We start from the raw sequence: 24,851 nt of genomic DNA on the forward strand, positions 1-24,851 counted from the left end.
CTGGTGGGGGAATACTGGGAACTGAGCCTGGAACCAACCCAGGCCGCTGACCACAGCAGGCTCTGCAGGGCTGAGCTTGCAGGACTGAACAGTGACTCATGGGGCCCTTCTCTGTGGCTCTGCTGGCAGCAAAATCCACTCATAGCAGCCTTTTCCACTGAGATCATAAAATGGGGATCAGATCATAAAATCTCTCCCTCCCCTGCCCCGTCCCTAGCCTTCCCTCAGCCTCCCATTCCTTGCCAACACGAATCAATCAAAAATACGATGGGGGCTGTGGGCCTAGTGATAAGAGACCCAAAGTCATTGCCCTTACTCTACCCCAAACTTTGCACACGCTCTTCAGTACTGCCTCAGACAGCAAGTGTGATAATACCCCAGACCTTCCAGATTGCTCTCACTTTTGGCCTAAATAAACTCCAAACTCCATACTGGCCTGGAAAACTCATCTGATCACAAATTTTGTTGCAAACTGTCCTCTACCTGGAAAGCTCATCTCCCCTAGTCAAACTCCTTCCTCCTTCAAAGCCTGGATGCAACTTAGGTCACCCCAAAGGCCCTGTCTACCATCTTGCCCAACCCAGGACTTGCTCACTCTCCTATTACACACATGCCTGCCTCTCCCCCAGCTGTACTCACCTGCTTTCTCCCCCTCCATCTCTGGCTAACCCTGTCTTCCCAGCTAGTCTACCATCCTTAGTTACCCAGCACCAAGCCCAGGAGTCCCTCTGTACCCCCTCCTCCTACACGTTTAGTTGCCTGATTATGTGGTTTTGATTTCTACCACCTTTCTAATCTATAAATTCTCGAAGGATGTCGTTTCTGTGATCTCCCTTTTGAGGAGCTGCTTAAGATTACAGATCTCTGCATCCCCATTACTTTGCTGAGTCAGAACCTTGGGGCAGGCCCAGGAATCTACATGGCTTTTTTTTAAAGGTTTATTTTTAGAGAGAAAAGGAGTAAGGAGGGGGAGGGGCAGAGGCCAAGAGAGAATCTCAGGCAGGCGTCCCACTGACTGCAAAGCCCCGATATGGGGTTCGATCTTAGAACCCCAAGATCACGACCTGAGCCGAAACCAAGAGTCAGATGCTTAACTCACCGAGCCACCCATCCAGGTGCCCCAGGAACCTGCATGTTTGACACCTCTTGGGGATTGCGACCCTAAAATCTAAGAATGGTTGCCTGCCCTCTCCAGCCTCTTCATGTCCTTAGGCTGCTTGAGCAGAACAAGCCTCCCGTCTCCAGCCTTCTTTTCTACCAGTCCATCCTCCACCGGGGGTTTCTTTCATTCCATCTGGCACCAACTGCATTTGAGCTCCCTGAAGCATATCACTGCCCACACCACTCCCCAGATCACAGTTCTCCCCGGCCAGCTCTCTGCCCCCTCCACAACTCAGCAGTGTTTCCCACACCAACCCCCACAACCCCAGCCTTTGTGTCCCCGGCTGGTCTCTTCACAGCACATCAGCCACTGCTCCTAGCATCTTGCCACATGTGCTCTGGGCATCCTTTGTTTATGCGGTTCTTTCTACCTGGAAGGCACCCACCCACCCAACTTTGCCTGTATTGTCTGAACCCTTACAAATACACACACTTTCACATCCACTACCTCCTCACAAAGCTTTCCCAGATCTCCTCAGAACCCCACAGCACTTTCCACGATCCTCGCCTTGCGTCTAAAACCTGTAATGGCGAACATGCTGTTTACTAGATTCTTATCATTTTTTCACTTCGTCCTGACAGCAAACTTCTAAAATAAGTATACTTGCTTTTCCGTCTTGGAGATGAAGACATTGAGACTCACAGAGAGTATGTAACTTGCCTGAGCTGCCGTATCTGGTAAGTGACAGCTGGACTGTTAATTCTAAGGTCCTATCACTGCCAACTCTAAACAATGTGAGGGCAAAGCCCAGTTCTTCCCGTTTTCCCATTTGTAGCCCAGAGAAGGGAAGTGCTTGTTGACTACCTGTGTAACCTTCGCAGTGTCGAGAGTCCTTCAGATCTATAGAGACAGAAAGTAGATTAGTGATTCCCTAGAGCCGGGCAGGCAGGGGATGACGAATGACTGCCGATAGGCACAAGGTTTCCTGGGGATAATGAAAATGTTCTAAACTTAGATTGTGATGAGGGTTGTACAACTTTGTGAATATATTAAAAAAAACCTCTGAACTACATACATTTTAAACCGGTGAGTTTTGTCGTATATGTGTTGTATCTTAATAAAGATGGATGTGCTTCAGACACAGTGGGAATTGAATCCGGGGCTGTTGTTACCTAAGGGTTTTGGTCCCTAGATGTTTCTGGACCCCACACTACCCAATTTAGAGTGTAAACTCCCATGGTAACCAGCTCCCTTGAGATTGCCTCCCACCTGCCATGTGCAGAGGACTTCTGTTTATTTGTCCTATACCTGCCTCCAGATTTTCAAGGAAGGCTTATCTGGTGCCGGGATGTGCTGGCTGCATCTCTAGGTACCTTGGGACCTATCTCCTGGAGTCTCTTTTCCCACTGGCCTCCCCCATTTTTAGAGTGGGCTCCCAGTTCTGTGACTGTATGCCCAAACAGCGATCTCTGAACTGCCACTGCAGGTCCCGTGCTCAGGCGACCATATTGGAAGATATAAGGGAGGAGGGAAAGAGGTCCAGAGGGCCCAGCAGTCCTTCCCAGGATCCCCCTCTATTTTCTCTCCTGGGAGCCCAGGGCAGACAGTCATAAGTTTGTATTTCCCTCATCAGATACCCCAGTTGCCCCTGCAGCCCTAGGACCCCCAGACACATGGACACAGGACACCCATTCATCCGAGAGATGTTTAATGTGTCTTAGGTTCAAGATACAAGACACAGGACAGGTGCTAACCCCAGGAAATTTTCCTGCCACCCAGTCAGCCCGCTTACCACTGCAGCCAGGTATCCCAGCCCCAGAGCAGTGAGATGGTGGCCCTGGAATACCTGGCTCCTTTCCTATTTGGGGAATGTCAGGGTGGTCCCGGCCCGGAGGCCACTAACTCCCTTCCTCAGAAAATCCAGACCCAGGAATCTGAAAGATCCAGACTTGGATACAGAGCAGCAGATCTTCAGAGTGACCCCTGCCAAGAAATAGCCCGGATCTGAAGCCTGGCCCAGCCCTGTGGCCTTGATCCTGGAAAAGGAAGAACTACGGCCCCAGTAACCGGCAGCAAAGGGAAGGAAATAAAGCAAGAATTGGACACAGGTTCCCACTGTCCCCCCGCCCCCCACAACTGGCTATAGGTAGCGGACCCAACAGGGCAGCAAAGCCTAAGGTTGAGGCCTGCTCCACCTCCTACCCCATCTCTCTTGAGGACCAGCCCCTCGAATAGCCTCAGTGCCAGAGCACTGTCCTTGAGCTGATGCTGGGGAGTGGGTGGAGGGCAGGAAAGGCCAGCATCAGCTATGGAATGATGCCCTCACTTTGGGGGCAGGAACAGCTGCCTAGAGTGACCCTAGGGGGACCCACTGAGGAAAGGGCATCAGCTTCCCAAGTGGCTGGGCCTACGACCTAGAAGTTCTAGACGGGGTCTTGAGCCAGGGTAAGGGCCTTATTGAAAGGGAAGGTGGCAGGGATTAGGAGCAGGGAAGGTGGTGAAAGGGCCCCTGTGAGGACCAGTCCAGGATACCCCTCTGACCTGCCCCAAGGAAGTCCAGTTGCTAGTTCAGGCTCCTCTGGCCCCTTGTCAGGCTAAGTGGGCTCCTCTGTCCATTGCCCAGGGAAGACTTCCCTTGGGGGGGGGGGGTCCAGCCTCTGTTCCTCCTTGAGCCCGTAGGCTACAGCCGGCCACCTTTGTTGAACTGGATGCACCAGTGGGAGTTGGCTGTGCGTGGGCTAAGATGGGTGCGGTCCTCGTGTCCCATGAGGGGCTGCAGCTCCTGCTGCTGGGGGATGTCAGCGCTGCTCTCACTGCGAGAGCGGCCAGCTTTGGCCAGGCTTGGTGGAAAGGCGAAGCTAGGGCGTGGATCGTAAGGCAGGTCGAAAGGGGGCTGGGGCTCTTCAGCGGCCAGTGGGCAAGGAGGCAGGCGGGACATAGTTGGGGCCTGGGTACAGGGCGGGGACGCCAGGCTCTCCAGGGACGAGATGCTCTGGTTCCAGCCCGCCTGCATGTCCACGGGCACAATCTTGGTGGTTTCCGAGGACACGTAGACTGCCAGATCTCCCTGCCCACTCTTCCAGGGTAGCTCCTTCTCTGCACAGGTTGGGGAGGGGGGGATGATGCGTGGGCTTGGGCACACCTCAAGGCTCCCTGAGGACAGAGAGTACATAATGCACTCATCAGTAACACAGTGGAATCCTTCTCAAGTATCACCACATTTTCATAAATATATTCATTCCACAGTTGCCCTAATACATCCATATGTATGATTCGTGGATGAGGGCAAGCTCTCTATTTTATCCCCAGCACCTAGCACAGGGCTGGGCACCCAGTAGTTGCTCAGCAAATACTGACTGAACAAAAGAAGATAATTCAATCAAGAGAAAGCAGGCACCAGGCAGGGATAAAAGCCCATCTATGATCAAGTCCTCACCAGCTTGCAGCACTGGCCTCAGAAACCACATCCTGCCAGGCCCTGTCCCAGAGGAGACAACAGCGAGGGTAAGGGAGATCGTGGGGCTCCACGCCAAAGGCTTTGGTGTTGGACGCCCGGCCTGGGCCTCCACCACAGCTGTTTGGTGGGACAGAGCCCAGAGCATGAGCTCATGCAAACCCCATAGCAGGCTGGATACTGTGCCACAGAGGGGACCTGGGCCAAGAGGCCCCGCACTGCTAGCAGCCGGCATAGAAGGCCAGGCCACTGCATGACAGGAAGTCCGAGGTTCTGGAAAAGAAGCCCCCTGCTCTCCCAAGTCAGTACAATATCTTGCATATAATAGGCGCTGGGTCTACCAGCTCATTGAAAAGTCCTGCGCAGTCGAGTACATTATGAAATGCACTGATGCTGTGATTGGAAGTAAAACTCCCTCTCTTGAAAGACCCAGAATATTAAAATTTTAACCACCACCACCACCAATGAAAACAACAACAAAATTCACTCTTCAACTTTGGAGGAGGCTTCATTGGTCTGAGAACTATTAAGTGAAAGGGACAAAAATGAGCATATATCTCTTCTTTCCTGTATGAGCTGCACCTCAAAGTAATGAAGTCACTGAGGAGAAGTTTTTGGTAGAAGTGGTGCTGGTAATGCAGACAAGAGATGGAGAGTCCTGGATGCAGTGCTGGGGCTGGCAATGACCGTCAGTGGCCCTGAAGACAGCTGGACAACTGGGGGCGAACTTCACTACGGAGGGGTCGGGCTACCACCTGAACCCAGTGATCAGCAGTAACCTCCCAAAAGAGAGACCCCACCGGGGATGTGTTTCCGGATGTGATGCAATACAAAGTACACCATCACTGCCTCTGAAGGGTTCTTAGCAAAATATCTGAACCGAAGTCTGATCGGGATGTAATGACTGGTTTAAAGGAAATATAAGGCCCAGTGAAACATACGAAAATGATGCCTAGGGGATTCAGTCAGCAAAATCCAGACAAGGGAAGACTGTGGGACAAATAACCAGATTATTTCAATAAATACATGGGAAGGAAAGAAAGGAAAGGGGTAGGAACCTATATATCAGGGTTTCTCAAATTTGACACCACTGACAAGATGGAACAGATACTTTGTTGTAGGGCTGTCCCGTGCATCAGAGGACATTCAGCAGTGTCCCTAGCCTCTACTTGCTACACGCAAGTGCACCTCTCCAGTTGTGGCGACCAAAATGTCTCTGGATATTGCCAAATGTCCCCTGCAGGCAGAGTCATTCCACTACCACTCCCTTGAGACCACTTGCTGTAGGTTACAGAGACTTAGCAACCAAATATCATATGTGGGCCTTGTATGGGTTTTTATTTGAACAAATCTACTGTAAAAAAAAAAAATTACAACAATCAGGGAAATTTGAACACACGATAAAGACTTTAGATATGATAACGGTATTGTGGTTAGTATTTTTTAAGAAGACTATGTATCTTTTAAAGATACATGCTCAAGTGTTTATTGAGGAGATAATATGTTATCTGAGATTTGCTTCAAAAGAACCCAGAGAAGAGGGGGGCATAAGTGAGGGAATAGATGAAATAAGATTGGTTAGAGTCGGTAATTACTGAAGCTGGGTAATGGGTAAATGGAAGTTTACTTTATTATTCTATTGTATATTCTGCAATTTTCCAATTGCAATTCCAATTTTCCAATTTTTAATGACCTCTGCAGAGCCAACTACAGTGATATTATGAGGAAGTTAAGTCTCCACATATGGAAACACGTATACGTTGTTTTTTATCCACAACAATGCCATTTTGATGAATTCAGACTCCTCCCCCAGGCCAGGCTGCCACCCTCACCAGGGCTCTACCTGAGGGCAGATATACTGAGCCTGGGTCACAACAGAGCCTAGTGTTAGGTTTGCTTGTCACCTCATATGCCTCACCAGACTGTAAAGGGAGGCTGGGAAGTGGTGACAAAGCTGTAGGCTTTGGAGTCAGATGGATCAGGTTCGAATTCTGGTTCTGCTGTGGGATGCTGAGCAAGTCCCAAGTCCCTTTGGCCCTATGAGCTCAGTTCCCCCACCTTGGTTGTGGTTGTTGTGAAGACTGAGTCAGATCAGGCATGTCAGATGTCTGATTATAAAGGAGATGCTCAGTAAATGTTGACTGGGGAATAAATGAGTAGGAAAAGGGAGTTGTCTGGAGGAAAGGCCATGAGCAAAAAGGGAAGAAGGCAGCTGCACAGCTCCAGCCTGCCTGAGAAGGAGCGAGGCTGGGACGAAAGCATTACCTGAGACCTTGCCCTCTTGGAGAACCTCACTGGTGGCCCGAGCCACAAAGATGATCCCCTCGTCGTCCTCCTTCTCTGTCTCTGAACTGTCACTCTCCTCCTCCTCCTCAGACTCCACAGTTAAGATCACAGCAGCTGGACGGGGACAAGAAGCAAGTGGGGATGGCCAGCCTGGCAGCTGCCTCTTGGTGCCTCATAATCCCAAGCCAGCTCCCTGTCCACCCAGGCAAGCGCCCACAGCTGACACAGCCCCCTACCTTCTCCTCTGGCTACTTCAGTTCTGGCCTAGGGGTTGGGGCTGGAGAGGAAGGGAGGTGGGGTGCTTCCCCAGAGGAAGCCAGTGGGGAGGTTTTACTTTCCACCTCCTCCATCCTGTCCTCTCAGCCCCAGAGCCCATCATCAACTGAAAATACGAGCATCTGGAAAGGTGAAAGGCCCATCAGTGCTCAGCTCATCCAAACTCTTGGTTTTGCAGACAAGACACTGGGCCTCAGGGGCTGCACACCCTTCAAGCTCGCCCCTTCTCCATGACACCTTCTCTAAGTCCTCAGGGCCTATAACCTGTAGTTAGTAGCCATTAGACGCCTCCTGCCATAAACGGAGATCTGCCTAGAATATGTCCAGCTTTGAAAATCAGGGAAGCCCATCAGGTCCCTGAAGGGAGGAGCCTCAAAAGTCTATGGCTCTCAATGCAGCACAGAGGAGATCCTCCAGGTTTTGGCTGATGGACATCTGCCCTCCCAGATCTCTCCTCCCTCAGCCCCACCCCCACTCCCTGCTTGCCTGTGTCCTGAAAGCCCAGGTCTCGCAGAGGTTTCCCATTTGTGGCCTCAGTGTTAGCCAAGCCATCCTTCTGAGGACCAAGGAAAAAAAACCCTAAGGCTCTGACCCCAGCTCAAAACCCCAGCCCTGTTGTCAGAATCTATGTCAGTCCCACTGGTTCCATCTGCCCTTGGCCCCCCAGGCAAGTGTCTGGAGTCTAAGTAACCTCTGCTCTGGCAAGGGCTCTGGATGCCTCAGCCTGGGCTGAATTAGGGACTCACGGAGCTCCCCCTGCCCCTGCCCCCCAGGAACCTGCCTTTCTCTTGCTGGCTTCATTTCTGGTAAAAGGTCCTGCTGCATCCCAGCAGGTAACCACCCACATGACAAGAGGTGGATCTCCCTCAGAAGGCCTCACCTTACCCTTCTGTGACTCCAGGAAGACGCAAAAGGGAACACAAACTATTGTACCCACCAAGGCCTTGAGGATTATCCACCTAGGGGGCCCCCTGGGCTGGATTCCAATACTTGGGAGCTGGAAACTCCGCACCATCAGCATCCAGCCCCAAACAGAAGTCCCAGAGAAAGCACGTGCCTTCTTGCGACCAGTCTTGCGAGGTCGTGGCTTGCTCTTGTTGAAGCAGATGTTGTGCTTGGTGGACTTAAAGGACTCTAGCCGCCGCTTCATATTCTGCTGGAAGATCTCCTTGTCCTGCCGTTCCTGAGCATCCTCTGAGATGAAGTGGCGGCTGCAGCTGGCTTTGTACTGGCAATGACAGCCCCACCCTGCCATGAGGCTGGGAGCCTTGGCCTCCCACAGGAACCCAGGCCACAGCACCATATGCACCATAGGCTCTGCTAGCCCAGTTTTTCCAGAACCAACCATGGATTAAAAAAAAATAATAATAAGGGCACCTGGGTGGCTCAGTGAGTTAAGCCACTGCCTTTAGCTCAGGTCATGATCTCAGGGTCCTGGGATCGAGTCCCGCATCGGGTTCTCTGTTTGGCAGGGAGCCTGCTTCCTCCTCTCTCTCTCTCTGCCTGCCTCTCTGCCTACTTGTGATCTCTGTCTGTCAAATAAATAAAATCTTAAAAAAAAAAAAAAAAAGAAGAAGAAGAAGAAAAAATAGGAACCCAGACAGACTGTATTCTCAATTCACTGGGGGAAAAAAACTTATTTTTATCACAAACCTATTCCCTCCAAATCTGGCATCCCTATCCTGTACTGCCCTTCCCAATCCTCTCTGACTTGAAGTAACAAGAGGCAGGGGGCCCTGTATCTTATCCCTCAGGGCTACTACTATTTCCTTCTTTGCACTTCCATTTAGGAGCCTGGTCCCTGTGCCTGGCCCACACCACCCGCAAGGTACACAGGATTCTCCCTCCACAAGGAACTCTCTAGCCAGCCATTTCTGCAAAAACTTTGGACTTCCAGAACTATCTCTCCTGACAACCTGGACCCTCTCGGTCCAATAGCCACCTGCAACCAATTCAGCACCACGCCCATCATCTGTTCCTTCCCACTCTTCCTCACAAAGACCAAGCCCACTACATACCTACCTAGACCGCCAGATAGAAGTACTGCCATTTGGTCTGAATCATCTCATCTGGGCTCACCTCCCCAGTACCATCCTTTCCTATACCTTGTATTTTCTGCTGCCCTGAGCCGGTTCTAAGAGCTTTCTTCAAGTCTCCCATCAGCCCTCCTTGACCCAGAGGGACCCCTCTCTCCCTCTCTCCGGGTGGTGCAGGAATCAGCTCTCCCCCAGGCCTCCCCCGAACCCTGGCCTCTCCCTTGCTCAGCCCATTCCTCCCTGCCTCCATCAGCCCCTGGCTCCCTGCTATCCCCTCTGCCCCAGAACCTTCACTGAAGGAGTGGTCACCATGACCACCCCCTGCTTTTAAGCATGCTCCTGCCTGTACTCCCCTGAAGAAAGCTTTCCACTGAAGGCACTGCTTCCCTTTTGCTGCCAAACTTTCATACTTTGATCCTGACACTTTCCCTCATATGCATTACTTTCTTAAAAGCCAGAAATACAGGGATGCCTGGGTGGCTCAGTTGGTTGGATGACAGCCTTCGGCTCAGGTCATGATCCTGGAGTCCCAGAATCAAGTCCTGCATCGGGCTCCCAGCTCCACAGGGAGTTTGCTTCTCTCTCTGACCTTCTCCTTGCTCATGCTCCTTCTCACAGTCTCTCTCTCAAATAAATAAATAAAATCTTAAAAAAAAAAAAAAAAGCCAGAAATACAACTCCAGGGTCCACGAGTCCATGGTGCTACGTTCTCCCTGGTCACCAGTGCCAAGGCTTGGCCTCTGGTTAGGCGCTGGCCTGACCTCTGTGGAGCATCCAGCTGTCCTGCCCCACACCTCCGAGACACACCATCTGCTACTGCTCCTCCCCCCTCCTTTTCTCCCATGTGGAGTCCTCACTGTGTTGTCCTTGGCCCTCCTCTCTCCCTTCCAAATGTTCTCTGGAGTGAACTAGCCCTTCCCCCAGCTTCAGCTAGCCAGCCTCCTGACTGAGACCAGAGCGCCATCAGACCATATGCATTTGAATCACCTGGACAATTGACTAAGCCCACCAGATTCTTAGCCTGTTCCATACTACAAATTCAGAATCTCCAGGAGGTAAAGTCAGGAATACTATTCTAGCAAACTCGTATTCTAACAAACTCCCACGAGGGATTCTGATGTCACCAGGTGAGAAAACCTCTGATGATAAAGACTACTTATAAATCTTAAGTTCTAGCCCTCATCTCTCTCTCAAACTATCATCTCATACTTGTAACTGCATACTAAACACTCCTGTCTCTTTCTGATGACAGTTCTGTCTCTTTCTCTGACGACATTTCTGTGGAGAACATGAAGAATCATAGATTGTGTTATGGTGTACCTAAGTGGATTCAGAACTAGTTGAGTAACCATACCCAACAATACTTGGTCCATGTCAGTCTGGAGGAAAGTCTTTAGCAGCAGTCCACAGGGCTCTGTCCTCAACTCTATCCTGTTCAACATTTTATGTTGATTTGGATGAACACAAAGTTAGCAGACTTAGCAAATTTTCACATCATGTGAATCTGAACAGATATTTGGTGCCAGATATGGGATCCAAACGATAGAATGATGGGCTAAATCACGTAAGATGACATTTAACAGGGATAAGCACAATCTTACTCCAGTTTTTTAAATTGACTATACAGGAACTGCACCCATTGACCAATCTTATGCACACACATCCATAGACAACCAATTGTTACATACATCCTGATGTGATACAGGAAGAAATACACAGCACACCTACTGAATGATCCTGAATCTGACCAGGCCTCTAGATCTAGCTACCAGAAAATACAGGGGATGGAGGAATGTGTTAAACACCGCCCCTGGAATACAATCAGCAAAATCTATAAAATGGGAAATTCTCCAAAACGAAGTATCTAGTTTCTCAATAAATAAGCAAGTGGGTGAAAAGGAAAAGGAACAATATATTAGAGATTTTTTCTTTAATAAAGAGACATATTTGCCAAATGCAAAGTGTGGACTTTATTTGGATTCTGATTAAAATCATCTGGAAAAAAGATGTTTATGAACACTGATTGGATATTTCATGTAAGAAGGAATTATTATTATTTGCTGTAAGTGATAATAGTACTATGATTTTCTATATATAAAATATATGTATATATACATGTAATACGTATAGAGTTCCTGCCACATAGAGATACGTATTGACATATTTAGAGGTAATATGTCTGGAATTTGCTTTAAAATAATAAAGTGTGGATGGGGTGAGGTGGGGGTACAGAATGTTACAAGATTAACCATGCATTGATAATTAGAGGAGCTGAGTGATGGATATATGAGTTATTTTATTGTCTAGTTTTGTGAATGAGTAAAATTTGTCTTAAGAAAAAATGAAACAAAAAAACCCACAGGTAGGATAAGACAGCATTTAACAGCCATTAACTGAGGAAGACATGGCGGGGTGGGGGGGTGCCCGATTGTAAGGACAATATGAAGCCTCAGAATGGTAAAACAAAGCTGGGTAGATTCTGAGCAGCGGGAAGAGAACGGCAAATTCTAGAACTAGAAAGGTAAGAGAGCCCCTATGCCACGCCCTGGCCAACCACAGCTAGAGAAGCATTCTGGGTCTTGTTTCTTATGACCAGAGAAGACACACCAAGGAGAGGAAATGCTGGCTTGAGGGCAAGAAATCCTATGTGAAAGGGAACTTGTCTTGAAACCTTTGAAGGCTTATTCTGCAGAGCTGCAGAGGGTCAAATTAGGGCCAGTTAATGCCACGGAGTTAGGGGAAGCCACTTCTGCCTCAATGATAGAAACAACCTTGACTGTTAAAACTGCCAGGAATGGGGGGTGCCTGGGTGGCTCAGTGGGTTAAGCCGCTGCCTTCGGCTCGGGTCATGATCTCAGGGTCCTGGGATCGAGTCCCACATCGGGCTCTCTGCTCAGGGCTGACCTCTCTCTCTCTCTCTCTGCCTGCCTCTCCATCTACTTGTGATTTCTCTCTGTCAAATAAATAAATAAAATCTTAAAAAAAAAAAAAAAACTGCCAGGAATGGTAACAGCTGCTTTCCAGGTTCAGAAAAGTTCAATGTAATGGCTTGCTGCCCCCTTGTGGGGTTGCAGCAGATTCCCTCCTGGATAGGCTGGGCCTTCTAGCCCCAAAGCTTCCTGACCTGCTTTGGACTGACATTACCTAAGAGATGTCTGCCTTCCCCCGTGCTGAGCTGGTCCCATAGGCTTCCTCAGCACTCCTGCTTCTGTCTGCAACCCCATCAAGCCCTCTGTAGTCTGTTCCCTCCTATACCCTTCAAGATAACCACCCAATCCTATGTGTTCCTCTCCCTTACTACCACCCAGCTTTGATCTAGTGTTTCACTCCAGCCTCCCAATTGGCTCTCCCTGTCTCTCACCCCAGCCCTCCCATTTGGTCTGTGCTCTGCTACCGGAAGAAGACATCTTTAAACAGTGCTTGTATCAGGCCAACCCTTTCTCAAAAAAAAGAAAGAAAGAAAGAAAGAAAGAAAAGGGAAAAAAAGGCTAAAAGTTATTACAAGATGAAGCCCATGCTCTTCAACTGGGCATTTATAGCTCTCCACTAGCTGGCACCAACTGCCTCCTGCACCTGTAGTCATGGCCTCCCCAGACCACCCTCCCCCCACCACCCCCCCAGCTCTCCCTTGGAACTCTCACACCCTGCCTGCTCTCACCCTGCGGCGTGGCTTGTAGAGGCCTCCACAGAGCAGGTGGTGCATCGCAGCATCCTCCCGGTCCCGGCCGCTGCGCACTGTGTCAATCACCTGCAGATCCAGACATGCTCCACTGCCGCTCTCCCTCCTGCAGGAGGCAGGGAACACGTGTGCTAGGGAGGGGCCGGGAGGCACAGGCCAGGGGAGGGCAAAAGGCAAAGGTGCCCACACATCTTCCCTGAAAGGGTTGCAGAGAGAGGGCCCAGTAGAGAGGAGCTTGAGGAATTGGAAGGGGGCTAAAGGACTTACAGCAGGTTGGTGACAGAGGTTTCTGCCACAGAATTGCGGCTGGGCATAGAGGGCAGAGTGAGCCCTGTGGAGGACAAGACATGGCCTCCCTGCAGGGGCCAAGACAGAGGTCAGACGGCAGTCAGATGGAGGGTGGCCAGACAGTCAAAGGGTAATAAAAAGAACAATAGTTAACACTTATTCTGCGCTTTGATCTTCTAGGTACTGTGCTATGCACTTTAAATATTGAATCCACAATACTCCATTACATAGGTATTCTTATTCCTGCTTTCTTACAATTGAGGAAACAATAAGAGACTTACCCAAGATCACAAGCCTGTAAGCGATAAGAATTGAACTGCATCTGCTGACTCTAGAGTCTAGCTCTTTCTCAGCTTTCTCTACTGCCTGCCAGACTCTGAATTCAGCATCAGGTCAGGCTGGTTCCTGCAGCTGCCACTTCATCAGACCACGGAGTCAGCTGGGAATTCCCAACTGCCTGCTCAGGTCCTGCCTGTTTGTCACCCCTTCCTGTCTTGATCTACTGGTTACCTGCCAACCCGCCACTGGCTGCTGGCCCACCTGGTCCACGAAGCTGATGGCATCCCGGATGTTGAGTCTATAGTACACATCCCAGATCTGGTCCCGGATGCGGTAGGCTGACCGCCGCATCAGCAGCTGACTCAGGTACTTCTTGTCAAACTGCTCCCACCTACGGAGGATGTCAGGCCCAGCCCTGAGTGCCATCCCCAAAGCCCAGCTGGCTGGCCCTTCCTCAAATGGGGCAGGGGCACTGCCAGCACTGGCCTGGCTCTCTTGGTGTGGGCCTCAGCCATGGAGTATCTCATAGCTATTCCTGGCCCTTATGGAACTTAAAGCATTATGGGAAAGACTGACATTAAATTGAAGTTATTGCGAATAACTAAAATTGCAACCATAACAAGAACTACAAGGGATAGAGTATGATAGGGATTTGTCCTAGTCAGGGAGGCCAGGAAAGTCCTCCTTAGAGATTTGATGCCTATGGTGAGATCTGAAGGCTGAACAGAGGTTAAGTAGGTTGAGAAGGAGGCAGGGAATGTTCTGATATATAGAATATGGGCAAAGGTCCTAGTGGCAGGGTGGGGGATGCACAGTGGGTCCTGAGGTTCTAAACCAGATCTGTGTAATGAGCAAGCAGAGAGTCGAAGGCAGAGCAGAGCACGATGAGGCTGGAGTCTGGCAGGTGCCAGACAACACAGGGCCAAGCAGGCTTCCCTGGGAAAACCTGTCTTATCCTGAGAGTACTGGGATGCCACTGAAGAGCTCCTAGCAGAAGTCAGCCAGCCCAAGTCTGGCTGTATCCCTTCTCAGAAGTGTGGCACATCCCCAGTGCTGCCCTGGCTGGTGGGGCTGGTGTTGCTGAAGGAGCCTTGGGGGAGCTCCCTCACCTGTCCCTCCAGTAGTGATAGCCATGGTGCCCCACAACGTCCTCCACTGCAGCCAGAATGTGGTCAAAAGTCTAGAAGGGGGTGGGTAGGGGGACTGGATCAGGACTCTGCTCAAAACAGAAGGAAGAGAGGTATGGGTGGAGGGATGGGGTTTGGTACCCACGTGCTCATGCAGCTCCTGGTTCAGGGTAGGTTTGTGATGCTCACTCCTCTTCACCTTCAGCCACTTGACCAGTGGCTTGATGGTTAAGCCCTATGGACAGGCAGCAGGTGAGCCCTGCCCTATCCAGTTCCCTGCTGCCTTTCTCTCCCCATAATTAGACCTCAGCTCTGGACCTCCACCTCACTGCATTCAAGGTCTGGTAAGTCAAATCCCTATTCCCCAAAGAGAGGAGCCCCGGTCCCAAAGGCTCCATGCCTCCCCCAGGGCCTGCCGGACCCTCTCCCTACCCAGCCTCATGGGCTCTCCCACCTGCACAATGACTGTGAAGAAGACCACCACAATAGTGGTGGCCACAAAGTAGTCCTTGGCAGGGACCTTGGTCCTGTCCAGTAGGATGACGAGAGCGAAGGCCACAGCCCCCCGCAGGCCCCCATAGGACATCACCACCTGGTCAATCTTGTCCAGAGGGACCAGCCGGAACTGATTCAGCACCCACGTCTGCAGGACTACGCCTACAGCAGGAGGGAGGCCAGTGGGAGCAGGGCATTGGGAGTGGAGGACCCAGGAGTGGATGGCACCAAGTATCTGGGCTAGGGTCTCACAGGGGTTGGGAGGGTGAGCAACGGGGCTGGGGGGGGGGTGCTTAGGAACTGACAAGGATATGGACTCAAACTGGGGGATGCACTGGGGCAGGGCAGGAAGGAGAGTGGGAAACCAGAGGGTACTGGCAATACCGAGGGCTCGGAAGAACAGGATGAAGAAGAGGGTGCCCAGCACCAGCCCAGAATCCCAGGCCCACTTGGAAGAGTCCACAGCTGAGATGCCAAGCAGCATGAAGATGACAGTCTCAGCGCAGCTGGCTAGAGTCTTCATTGTGTATTTGACAGCCGTGCGTGACTTATGGGAGATGTTGGCCTCCACGTACTTCTTACAGCCCAGGCCACACATAGTCACCCTGGGAGAGGAATGGACAGACAAGGCAAGTAAGGAGGGGCTGCAACCTCTGGGGTTGGAGCGTGCCGCAGGAGGGGTGTTGCCCATCACAGGATGTCAGGCCATCAGAGCTGAGCCCAGAGACATAGAGATTATCTCAGGATAGCTAGTGGTGGCTGGTCTTGGGATAAGGCTCCAAATCTGCAGGTTCCCACTCAGTGCCTCCTGGAGGGGAAGCTGGGAGAAACATGCTCTGACTAGCATCCTCTCTGAGGCACCTTTTACAGTGCTGCAGCCATTACAGCTGGTGGCACCAGGCCTTGAGGTCCACTTCTAGCTCAGCCTATACCCCAGAGAGTGCTTCAGGCAGAAGAAGGTTGGGTTCTGAGGTGCCCAGGGCAGTGCTACAGGCAGGTCCTGAAACATTACCTGAGGTCTGTCATCTCCCCAGGGGAGTTTGAGGCTCCCACTACCACAGCGGCTCAGGGAAGCCTACTGCCTCCTCAGGGTCCTGCTTCTGCCCACGTAAGGGGCAACCATCTCCAATGCCCCCTCCCAGCTGCCTACATGCAAGGCCCCCAGGACTCACGCAAGAATAGCAGAAAGCGAGGCCATTTCAGCAGTGAGGTAGGCTGCATAGGCGAGGAGGAAGACCAGCAGCGGCTCGATGATGCGGACCCGCTTGGTGAAGCGTGTGGTCAGGGCCAGGAGGAAGGCAAAGACTAAGCCCACAGCTGCCCCGCCCAGACTGACCACAAACAGGGAGGCTGGGGGAGGAGTGGGTTGTCAGCATGACCCCTGGCCCGGACCCCACCCGGGCAGACAAGACTGCTGCCTGGCAGGGAGCGGAGGACAATGCCCACTGTACTCCCCGGGGGTCAGGATCCCAAAGCCAGGATCCCGGGAGAGCCACTCCTTCTCAGGTTTGGGGGACCCCATTTCTCCATAGTGGAGGGAATGGAATGAGGCAACCCAACAGCCTCTGCTGTCCTGACGCAGCTGGGGGGACAGGGACTCAGCAACCCAGCCAAGAGGGGAAAATACTGACCGACTCCTTTCAGGTAGTCAGCAGCCTGCACGTTGGCAGAGCCCATCTCCACAAAGGAGTTGCAGACCTTGTACAGCACCTGAGTGAGAAGAGGAGAGTCAGGAGCAAGGAGAGGGAAGCCCCAACTGGGCCTGCCAGGAGAAGGTGAAAACTGAGGCCATGTTTCTTCCCCAGGAGACCCAGGGAAGGGTCTGAGCATGCTCAGACACCCAACCAGTCAGAGCATGGCAGCGGGGGTCAGGGAATGGCAGCCAACTGAGCATTCTCACCACGGTGACGGCATCATTGAGCAGGGACTCGCCAAAGACGATGATAAAGAGAGTGTCGTTGACGTGCACCTCCTCAAAGACAGCCAGCACAGCCACGGGGTCCACTGCTGAGATGAGGCTCCCGAAAAGCAGAAAGTCCAACAAGCTGGCCTGCACTCGAGGGGCTTTTGAGGGATAGATGGGGGACAGCAGCTGGTGAGGTATCCAGTCTCCCACAGCATTCCCTGTGACAAGCCCTAGCTTCCCACCCCACTGTGGAAACAAGGATGCCCAGAGAGGACTTGGGATGGTGAAGAGTGTCAGCCCGCAGGTCAGGAGACTTGAGCCTAAGGCCTGGCTTTGCCACTTACCAGCTCTGTGATGTTGGCGCTGTCACTGTCACATGACTTCTCTTAAGCCATGCCTCCTCATCTGCCTACCTCACGAGATTGCTGCAAAATCAACCCAGGAGATGGCTAAGAAAGCTCTAAGTAACCTGAAAAGTTAAGGGGGCGCTGAGAATAAAAATTTCAACTACAGTAGTAAGAACCACTAGCTGGTGGAAACTGGCTGCTGACTGGCTTTATTAGAGACAAGAACAAGAGAGTGCTTTCTCCCACATCTGTGGTTCTCAGCCTAAGGGATGTGACACAATTCTCAGCAGGAGGGGGAGGGACTGTCCATCTATGAGAGCTCAGTATGCTAGGAAAACACCCACCGTGGGGAGAACTTGAATATGACATAGAGTCTCTGTGAGCCTCAGTTTCTTCATGTATATACTGAGAATAGTAACAGTATCTACCTCAAAAGCTTCTTTATTTAGCCAGAGCCTCATGCATAGTAAGCACCTAATAGATATTACTTATTGTTATTCTTATCTAATGTCCTCCCTTCCCTTCCTGCCCCGAAGAGTTCACTCACCCATTCGGAAAACCAGGTTGGAGTCCTCAAGTAGAAATTGCAAACCTCCCCTTGTGCCTTGGAAGAAGTCTGAATTATCAAAATTCAGAATTGAATGGATTTGGGTATAGGAAATGAGGAGGAAAGGAGTAGGAAGGCATCCTGAGGGCAAAGAGCCCCAGTAAAACAGACCTCTCCTACTAACCTTGGACCTATTATCAAATGAACCTAAGGACTTCTATTTCCTCATCTATTAAGTGGGACAATTTACATGCTAAAAAGGTTGCTGTAAAGAGTCCCTGGGATAAGTAAAGAGAGAACACTCAGTGTAATGTACTGCATTCTGTGGATATATAATGTGGATTTAATAATAATAATAATAATAGGGGAACCTGGGTGGCTCAGTTGGTTGTGTGACTGCCTTCGGCTCGGGTCATGATCCCAGAGTCCTGGGATCGAGTCCCGCATCAGACTCCCTGCTCATTGGAGAGTCTGCTTTTCCCTCTGACTTTCTCCCCTCTCATGCTCTCTCTGTCTCTCTCTCAAATAAATAAATAAAATCTTTAAAAATAATAATAATAATAGTAATAATAATAATAACAACAACAACAACACAACAACAATAGGGGTGCCTGGCTGGCTCAGTCATAAGAGCATGTGACTCTTGACCTCAAGGTTACCAGTTCAAGCCCCATGTTAGGTATAGAGATTACTTTTTTTTTTTTTTTAAAGATTTTATTTATTTATTCGACAGAGAGAGATCACAAGTAGGCAGAGAGGAAGGCAGAGAGAGAGGAGGAAGCAGGCTCCCCGCCGAGCAGAGAGCCCGATGCGGGACTCGATCCCAGGACCCTGAGATCATGACCTGAGCCGAAGGCAGCGGCTCAACCCACTGAGCCACCCAGGCGCCCAGGTATAGAGATTACTTTAAAAAAAAAAAATTAGGGGTCCCTAGGTGGCAGTTGGTTGGGCGCCCAACTTGGTTTTGGCTCAGGTCCTGATCTCAGCATCTTGAGATCCAGCGCCGCCTCGGGCTTAGCGCTCAGCAAGTGTCCTTGATTCTCTTCTCCCTCTGCCCCTCCCTACTATGCGCACGTACTCTCTCAAATAAATGAATAAATCTTTAAAAAAAAAAAGAAAAGAAAAGTAAAGGGGTGCCTGGCTGGCTCACTGAATGAAGCATGTGACTCTTGATCTTAGCGTTGTAGGTTCAAGCCCCATGTTGGGTGTAGAGATTGCTTAAAAATAAAATCTTTTTTAAAAAGTTAAAAAAAGGGCGCCTGGGTGGCTCAGTGGGTTAAGCCGCTGCCTTCGGCTCAGGTCATGATCTCAGGGTCCTGGGATCGAGTCCCACATCGGGCTCTCTGCTCAGCAGGGAGCCTGTTTCCCTCTCTCTCTCTCTGCCTGCCTCTCCATCTACTTGTGATTTCTCTCTGTCAAATAAATAAATAAAATCTTAAAAAAAAAAAAAATAAAAAATAAAAAATAAAAAGTTAAAAAAAAATCTTAATTTTAAGAAAAAATAATAATAACAGAAAACCACCCTGACGTGACTTGGGCAGAGCCAGGATGGTTGGCCCTCATGGAACAGTGAATCGTATCTCAGGGGAGCAAGGCTGGCAAGTGGCAGTGTGGTGACAGAGGGCAGGAGGCAGCAGAGTAGTAATGCAGGCTTCCCAGCCTCGGCAGCCCACACACAGCTGGGAGCCAGGCCTCTGCTCAGCTGTCATGCTGCAGGAGCCCAGACTCAACTGGCAGAGACCTAAATGAAGGCTGAAAGCCCATCTGGAGTGTTGCCTTGCACTCCAGGTGGGAGCGACCTAAGATGGAGCTCTCAGGGCATGGCTCTTGCCAATATGGGATCTCCAGAGCTGGAGAAGGGAGTTGGGTGACGAATCTAGTAAAGTCTCCCTCTGCCAGTCCAGGTCCTAGGGTCACTTACCCACAAGTCCAGCCTGCTGCAGGCCCCACAGGGCAGCACCTGTTGTGAAGGCATTCCATAGTGTGCCCACCACGGCATAGGTGAGGATGGCACCCAAATTGTCAAAGAACAGCCTGCTAGGCATGAAATAGCCCGAGTCCAGCACAATAGGAGGCAGCAGGAAGAGGAAGAATGTGCCTGGCTCCAGCTGGTACTCAGCTTTCTTGGCCACAGCCAAGACAATGCCTCCAAGCACCAGTCCCAGCAAAATCAGCAGGCAGCTCTCAGGAACCAGCGATGTCACCTTCCGAGACAAGTGAAACACTACAATGCAAGAAGAGGGCAGGATCTATCAGCTTATGGGATGGGAAGACACACACACACACACACACACACACACACACACAGGTCTTTAACCTCCCAGTCTCAGAGGGTTATCCAAGGTCAGGAAACCTGACCCTGGGACCAAGGAGGAGAAAAGAAAGGCAGGACTGCTCACATCTCCAGCTTGCATGGCTACAAGCCCTCTGCTGCAGCTAAGGTTGTCTGTCTCTTGGTGCTTCTGTCATGGTAACATAGGCCTTTGCTTGCTCTTTCCATTTCTGGAAATGTCCCCTCCTCTCTACTCTCATCCTCAGGGGACCTCACCTTTCTCTCTGAGCTCCCTTATTCATGGCTATTATTTGAGCCTCAGCAAATGTTAGTTGGTATATTTTTATGCATAACATAGCTATAAAAATCAGGGCCTCTACAGTCAGGCTGTCTGCGTTTGAAAACTAGCTCCTCTATTTCCTAGTTCCATGAGCTCTGAGCACTTAACTTCACCTCTCTTTCAGTTTTCTCATGAGCAAAATGGGAATAAAAACAGTCATCATCTCATAGAGTTGCTGGGAGGTTTAAATAAAACAATCTACTTGATAGCACTTAACCCAGTGCTTTATCATACGCACTCAGTAAACGTTACCTAATATATTATGTCCTGCTTCCTAACTAGACCATAACACATATTATACATCCTAACCCAATGTGCTTCTCATTATATAGGCTCAACTAATGACACAATAGCTTTAAATTAAATTAAAACAACAGTTTTAAAAACACTGGGTTTTTAGCAAGAAGATCTCCAGTTCTTCTGGCTCCATCACGTTCTAATGTGTGATCTCAAACTATTTAATTTACCTGAACTTCAATTTCCTCTCCTGTAATATAGGAAAAATACCTTTCACCCAGGGTGAGGATAAAATGATATAGTGTGAATGTGTCCAGCAGGATATCAGATATATAGTAGGTGCTCAACAAATGTTGATTGAAAATGACTCTAGGGAAGGGGTGCCTAGCTGGCTCAGTCAGTGATGCATGCCACTCTTGATCTCAGGGTTGTGACTTTGAGTTGTATATAGAGATTATGTAAAAATAAAAAATCTTGGGGTGCCTGGGTGGCTCAGTGGGTTAAGCCTCTGCCTTCAGCACAGGTCGTGAATCCAGGGTCCTGGGATCGAGCCCCACATCGGGCTCTCTGCTCGGCAGGGAGCCTGCTTCCCCCTCTCTCTCTGCCTGCCTCTCTGCCTACTTGTGATCTCTCTCTCTCTGTCAAATAAATAAAATCTTAAAAAAAAAAAAAAGAAAATATTAAAAAATTTTTAAAAATTAAAAATCTTTTTTAAAAAATGGCTCTGTGGGAAAATAATGACAGGACCTGTCCCCAGGAAAAGAAGAGAAGTATGAAATGGGTGTCTAGCATTACTGCCACTCCTATCTTTCCCCACTAAAATAAACTCTTTTGGCTTTCCCCTGGGCCCTGAGATCCTAAGTAAACACCTCTGCCCATACCTGGAGTGGCAGATAATGGAAGTGGCCTCCACATTAGCATATGTAAGACCCAATGCTAAGACAGTGTGCCCTTTGGAAGCTGTACCCAAAGGGCTTAGAGCAATTCCAGGCACATAATGGGAACTACATAAATTTCTGTTGAATAAAAGGGAAAAAAACTTCCTAGCAATGAAGCTGAGGGAAGGTGTCCCGGATTGTCCTACTGATCTCTCCCATCCTCTGTGAGGATTTGTCTGTGTGCGTGTGTTTGTGGGGGGGTGCTAATGAAGAGGCTCTCTTCTACCTCCAGAGGAGGTGACTTCCAACCTAGCCAAAACACTAGAATTTATGGGGGAAACTACGTTTGTTGCTATATAAGCCCCATATAAGACAGTAACTTTCCCGCAACTCATAGACTCCTCAGCAAACCCAATTCTCAGCTCCCAAATCTAGGCTCCTCCCACTTGCTCCCATTGCTGCCAGGCTCTAAGGTAAATTCAGTCATAGATCTGCCCACACACATCCCTACCTTCAGTTCCCCTCTCCTCTCCTTCAGGGACTCCATTCCATTCTCACTTCCAGGGCATGCATCAGCCCCAACACTGCAATCCAAAAACCCATCACCAAATCCTGTTCTCAGGCAGAGCTAGGTTCCCTGAAGGCATTCAGGCCCCATTTTCCGTTATTAATGGGCTGCCAGAACAGAGTGGAAAGTAGTTCTGTTCCTGCCCAGCCTCCCCTCATCCCCAGCAGAGTCCCTGGGGGAGTAAAGGGGCAAATTCTAAGCTGTGTGATTCCTACAGGAAGACTGTATTGGTGAGATTGGAGTACAGCCTGTGCCAGCATAGCTGGGGAGTGAGTAGCAACGCTCAGCTATAATTAGTCACCCCCACAGCAGAGCCTGAACAACAGGGAGAAGGAGGAGGGTCTCTGGTGGGAGGAGGGACCAGTGGCTGCTCAGAAGTGGGGAGGAAGGGGCAAAGACAAGGAAAGGCAGCTCTATTCAAGGTAAGGAATGTGAAGAACAACCTTCAGTGTTGTGCAGACTGAAGAAGGTAGGATGTATGAAAGCACCTAGTGTAGGCAGCAGAGAGTAAGGCCCTAATAAATGGAAGGTTTTCTTTTTTTTTTTTTTTAACCCTAAAATGGGAAGAATGTAGACCTGAATTATTGGGGGGGGGGGATCCTGTTAAGCACACCTAAAGAAGGGTGCATCTACAGGAGAGCAGAGGGGAGCTAGAGGAAAAGTGGCAGTCTAGTATCCCAAGAGAGTGGACACTTGTACGTGGTCTCCTGGGAAGACTGCTTCTGCAGATCCAGAATGCCTGGATTTGCTGGAGGACACTATCTCCACAATATCCCCACACATCTTTGTTGCTGACAGAGGTTTCTAGGAGCCTGGAGATTGGTGGAGAAGAGGCCAGACCAAAGGGCTTACGCGGAGGAGGGGGGCTGAGAGAGCAAAGGAGTGTAGGGATGAGGCTGGAGAGAGCTGGGGCAGCCCTCAGAGAAGGCCAATCCTCAGACCTCCACCGCCGGGAGGGGAGGAGGAAGAGAGGGCGCAGGAACTCTGAGAGCCCGGATTTGTGGAATCGGAACCTGAGTCCTGGCACTGTGCAAGAAGCCGACCCAGATCTGGGGACTGGGGGTTGAGGGCGGGTCCGCTGCCGGCCGCTGGCCTGGCGCTCACACACACGCACTCACCGATTTTGGCCAGGCTGGCCACCAGGATCCACAGGGCTACCAGGTAGGGCGCCTCCACCTCGTGCCACTGCCAGCGGAAGAGCGCCAGCCCTGGGGGAGGCTCGCCGGACGACCCTGGCTCCTGGGTGGGCGCTTCGGTGGTGGCCGCCCCCGCCAGGGGCAGCCCGAGCAGCGGGAGTGAGGCGAGCAGCATCCTGCTGCCTGCCTAGCAGCCCTCCCAGCACCGCACGGCCGCCGGCCCCGCGTCGCCGCCGCGCCTACCGGCCGCCCCCGCGTCACAAGCACGTGGGGCTCGCTCCCCCCAATCCCAGCTCCGAAACCCCCAAGCCGGGTCCGGACTCCGAGACCGTGCCCCGGGCGTCCGGACTCTGGACCCCTGCTCCTCCCGCTCTAGACCAGTCTGAGCTCTGGAAACCCCCCAGTCCAGCTCTCCAAGTCCCGAAACCTATTCCTTCGAGTCCAATCCCCCAAACCTTCCCCAAAGCTCCTCTGACCCGGTTTCAGAGCTGTGAGGTGCCCCAGCCCTCCGGAGGCGCGGCCGCTTCCCACCCGCCGAAGGAGGTAGCGGGTCGCGGAAGGGGAGGGGGTCTGCGGGGGGCGGGGTGCGGGCCGGAGGGGCTCATCTCCCTCACAGCTAGTGCAGACCCGCGGCGAGGAGCCCGCAGCTGGTACTGAAGGCGCGGGCCCCGCCGCTGCCGCGTGCAGACGGCAGGGGGCAGTGCGCCGCCGCCCTCCAGAGCCTAGGACCCCCTTCGGGCCCCCGCCCAGACCAGCGCTGCGCACGCGCACTGGGCGCTCCCAGAAAGACGTGATGGACAACGCTGTCCTTCTTCAAGTCCCCAGAAACCCCAAGACCCACACGGGGCCCAACTCATTCGAGGCTGATAAGGAAGCTGTTCTTCCAAATCGAGGAGCATCCAGCTTCCGTTTCGGTCAAAGTACAAGGAAGTCTCACCTTTTCCATGAACAGAAGGGAACCTATATCTTCCTTCCTTAAACTATGAGAAAACGCAGCCTATCGATTTCCTTCAAACTAAAAGGGATCCACTCACCTTTTTCCCCAAACCTGAGAGGCATTTGGCCTATCTCACCCCAAACTGAGGAGGACCGTCTCCATTTTTCATTCAAGCTGTGGGGCATCCATCCCACATCTTAGCCTAAACTGAGAAAAACGTTCTACCTCCTCACTCAATTTTCCCAGAGCCGAGGGGCACCCACCCGTCCCTTTTCTTACCCAAACTAAAGGGAAATGACCCCACGTCTTCCTTAAAATAGTGGAACCTATTTTCACTTCTTGCTTCAGACTGAAAGGGACCCATCTCCCTGCTTTCCCCAAATGACGGAATCCTATCCACTTCATCCTCAAACTGAAGGAATCGGGACCATCTCGTCCCTAAACTCAGGGAGACCTGGCCGGCCGTTAGCTGAAAAATTTCCGCCCCACCCGCCCGAATAACCCCTCAACAAGAAGGTAGCCTCACCCCCAAGAACCCCAAAGAAAACCTCTCGGCACTGGACACGTTCTTAAAGGCGGGGCTCGAGCTCGGGTTTTCCCGCCGGCAGAGCCAGTGAACTAACGGGAACACGAGAGCGCCCTCTGAGTGGCTCGCGGCAAG

General features: G+C 51.0%; 1 protein-coding gene across 4 annotated transcripts; it reads right to left on the reverse strand.

Annotated features, from left to right (window-relative positions):
• Window positions 1–2,793: 2,793 nt before the first annotated feature.
• SLC9A5 (solute carrier family 9 member A5) lies at window positions 2,794–24,728 on the reverse strand. Of its 4 annotated transcripts, none has more exons than XM_059151720.1 (16): window positions 23,236–24,728; window positions 19,744–20,046; window positions 16,923–17,086; window positions 16,654–16,732; window positions 16,195–16,237; window positions 15,407–15,627; window positions 14,982–15,184; window positions 14,673–14,762; window positions 14,510–14,580; window positions 13,662–13,791; window positions 13,101–13,189; window positions 12,813–12,939; window positions 8,176–8,346; window positions 7,605–7,674; window positions 6,822–6,956; window positions 2,794–4,255 (listed from the first exon to the last, which is right to left on the reverse strand). In XM_059151720.1, exons 1-16 carry the CDS (start codon window positions 23,426–23,428, stop codon window positions 3,783–3,785), a joined length of 2,562 nt encoding a protein of 853 aa, XP_059007703.1. In that variant the 5' UTR covers window positions 23,429–24,728; the 3' UTR covers window positions 2,794–3,782. The 4 variants fall into 4 exon arrangements, with proteins under 4 accessions (XP_059007703.1, XP_059007701.1, XP_059007704.1 ...); XM_059151718.1 differs by having other exon boundaries at window positions 16,195–16,372; window positions 23,236–24,725; XM_059151721.1 differs by lacking the exons at window positions 19,744–20,046; window positions 23,236–24,728 and adding an exon at window positions 17,273–18,375 and having other exon boundaries at window positions 16,195–16,372.
• Window positions 24,729–24,851: the final 123 nt, after the last annotated feature.

Source organism: Mustela lutreola, chromosome 16 (genome assembly GCF_030435805.1).
Source record: "Mustela lutreola isolate mMusLut2 chromosome 16, mMusLut2.pri, whole genome shotgun sequence".
Taxonomy (NCBI): Eukaryota; Metazoa; Chordata; class Mammalia; order Carnivora; family Mustelidae; genus Mustela; species Mustela lutreola.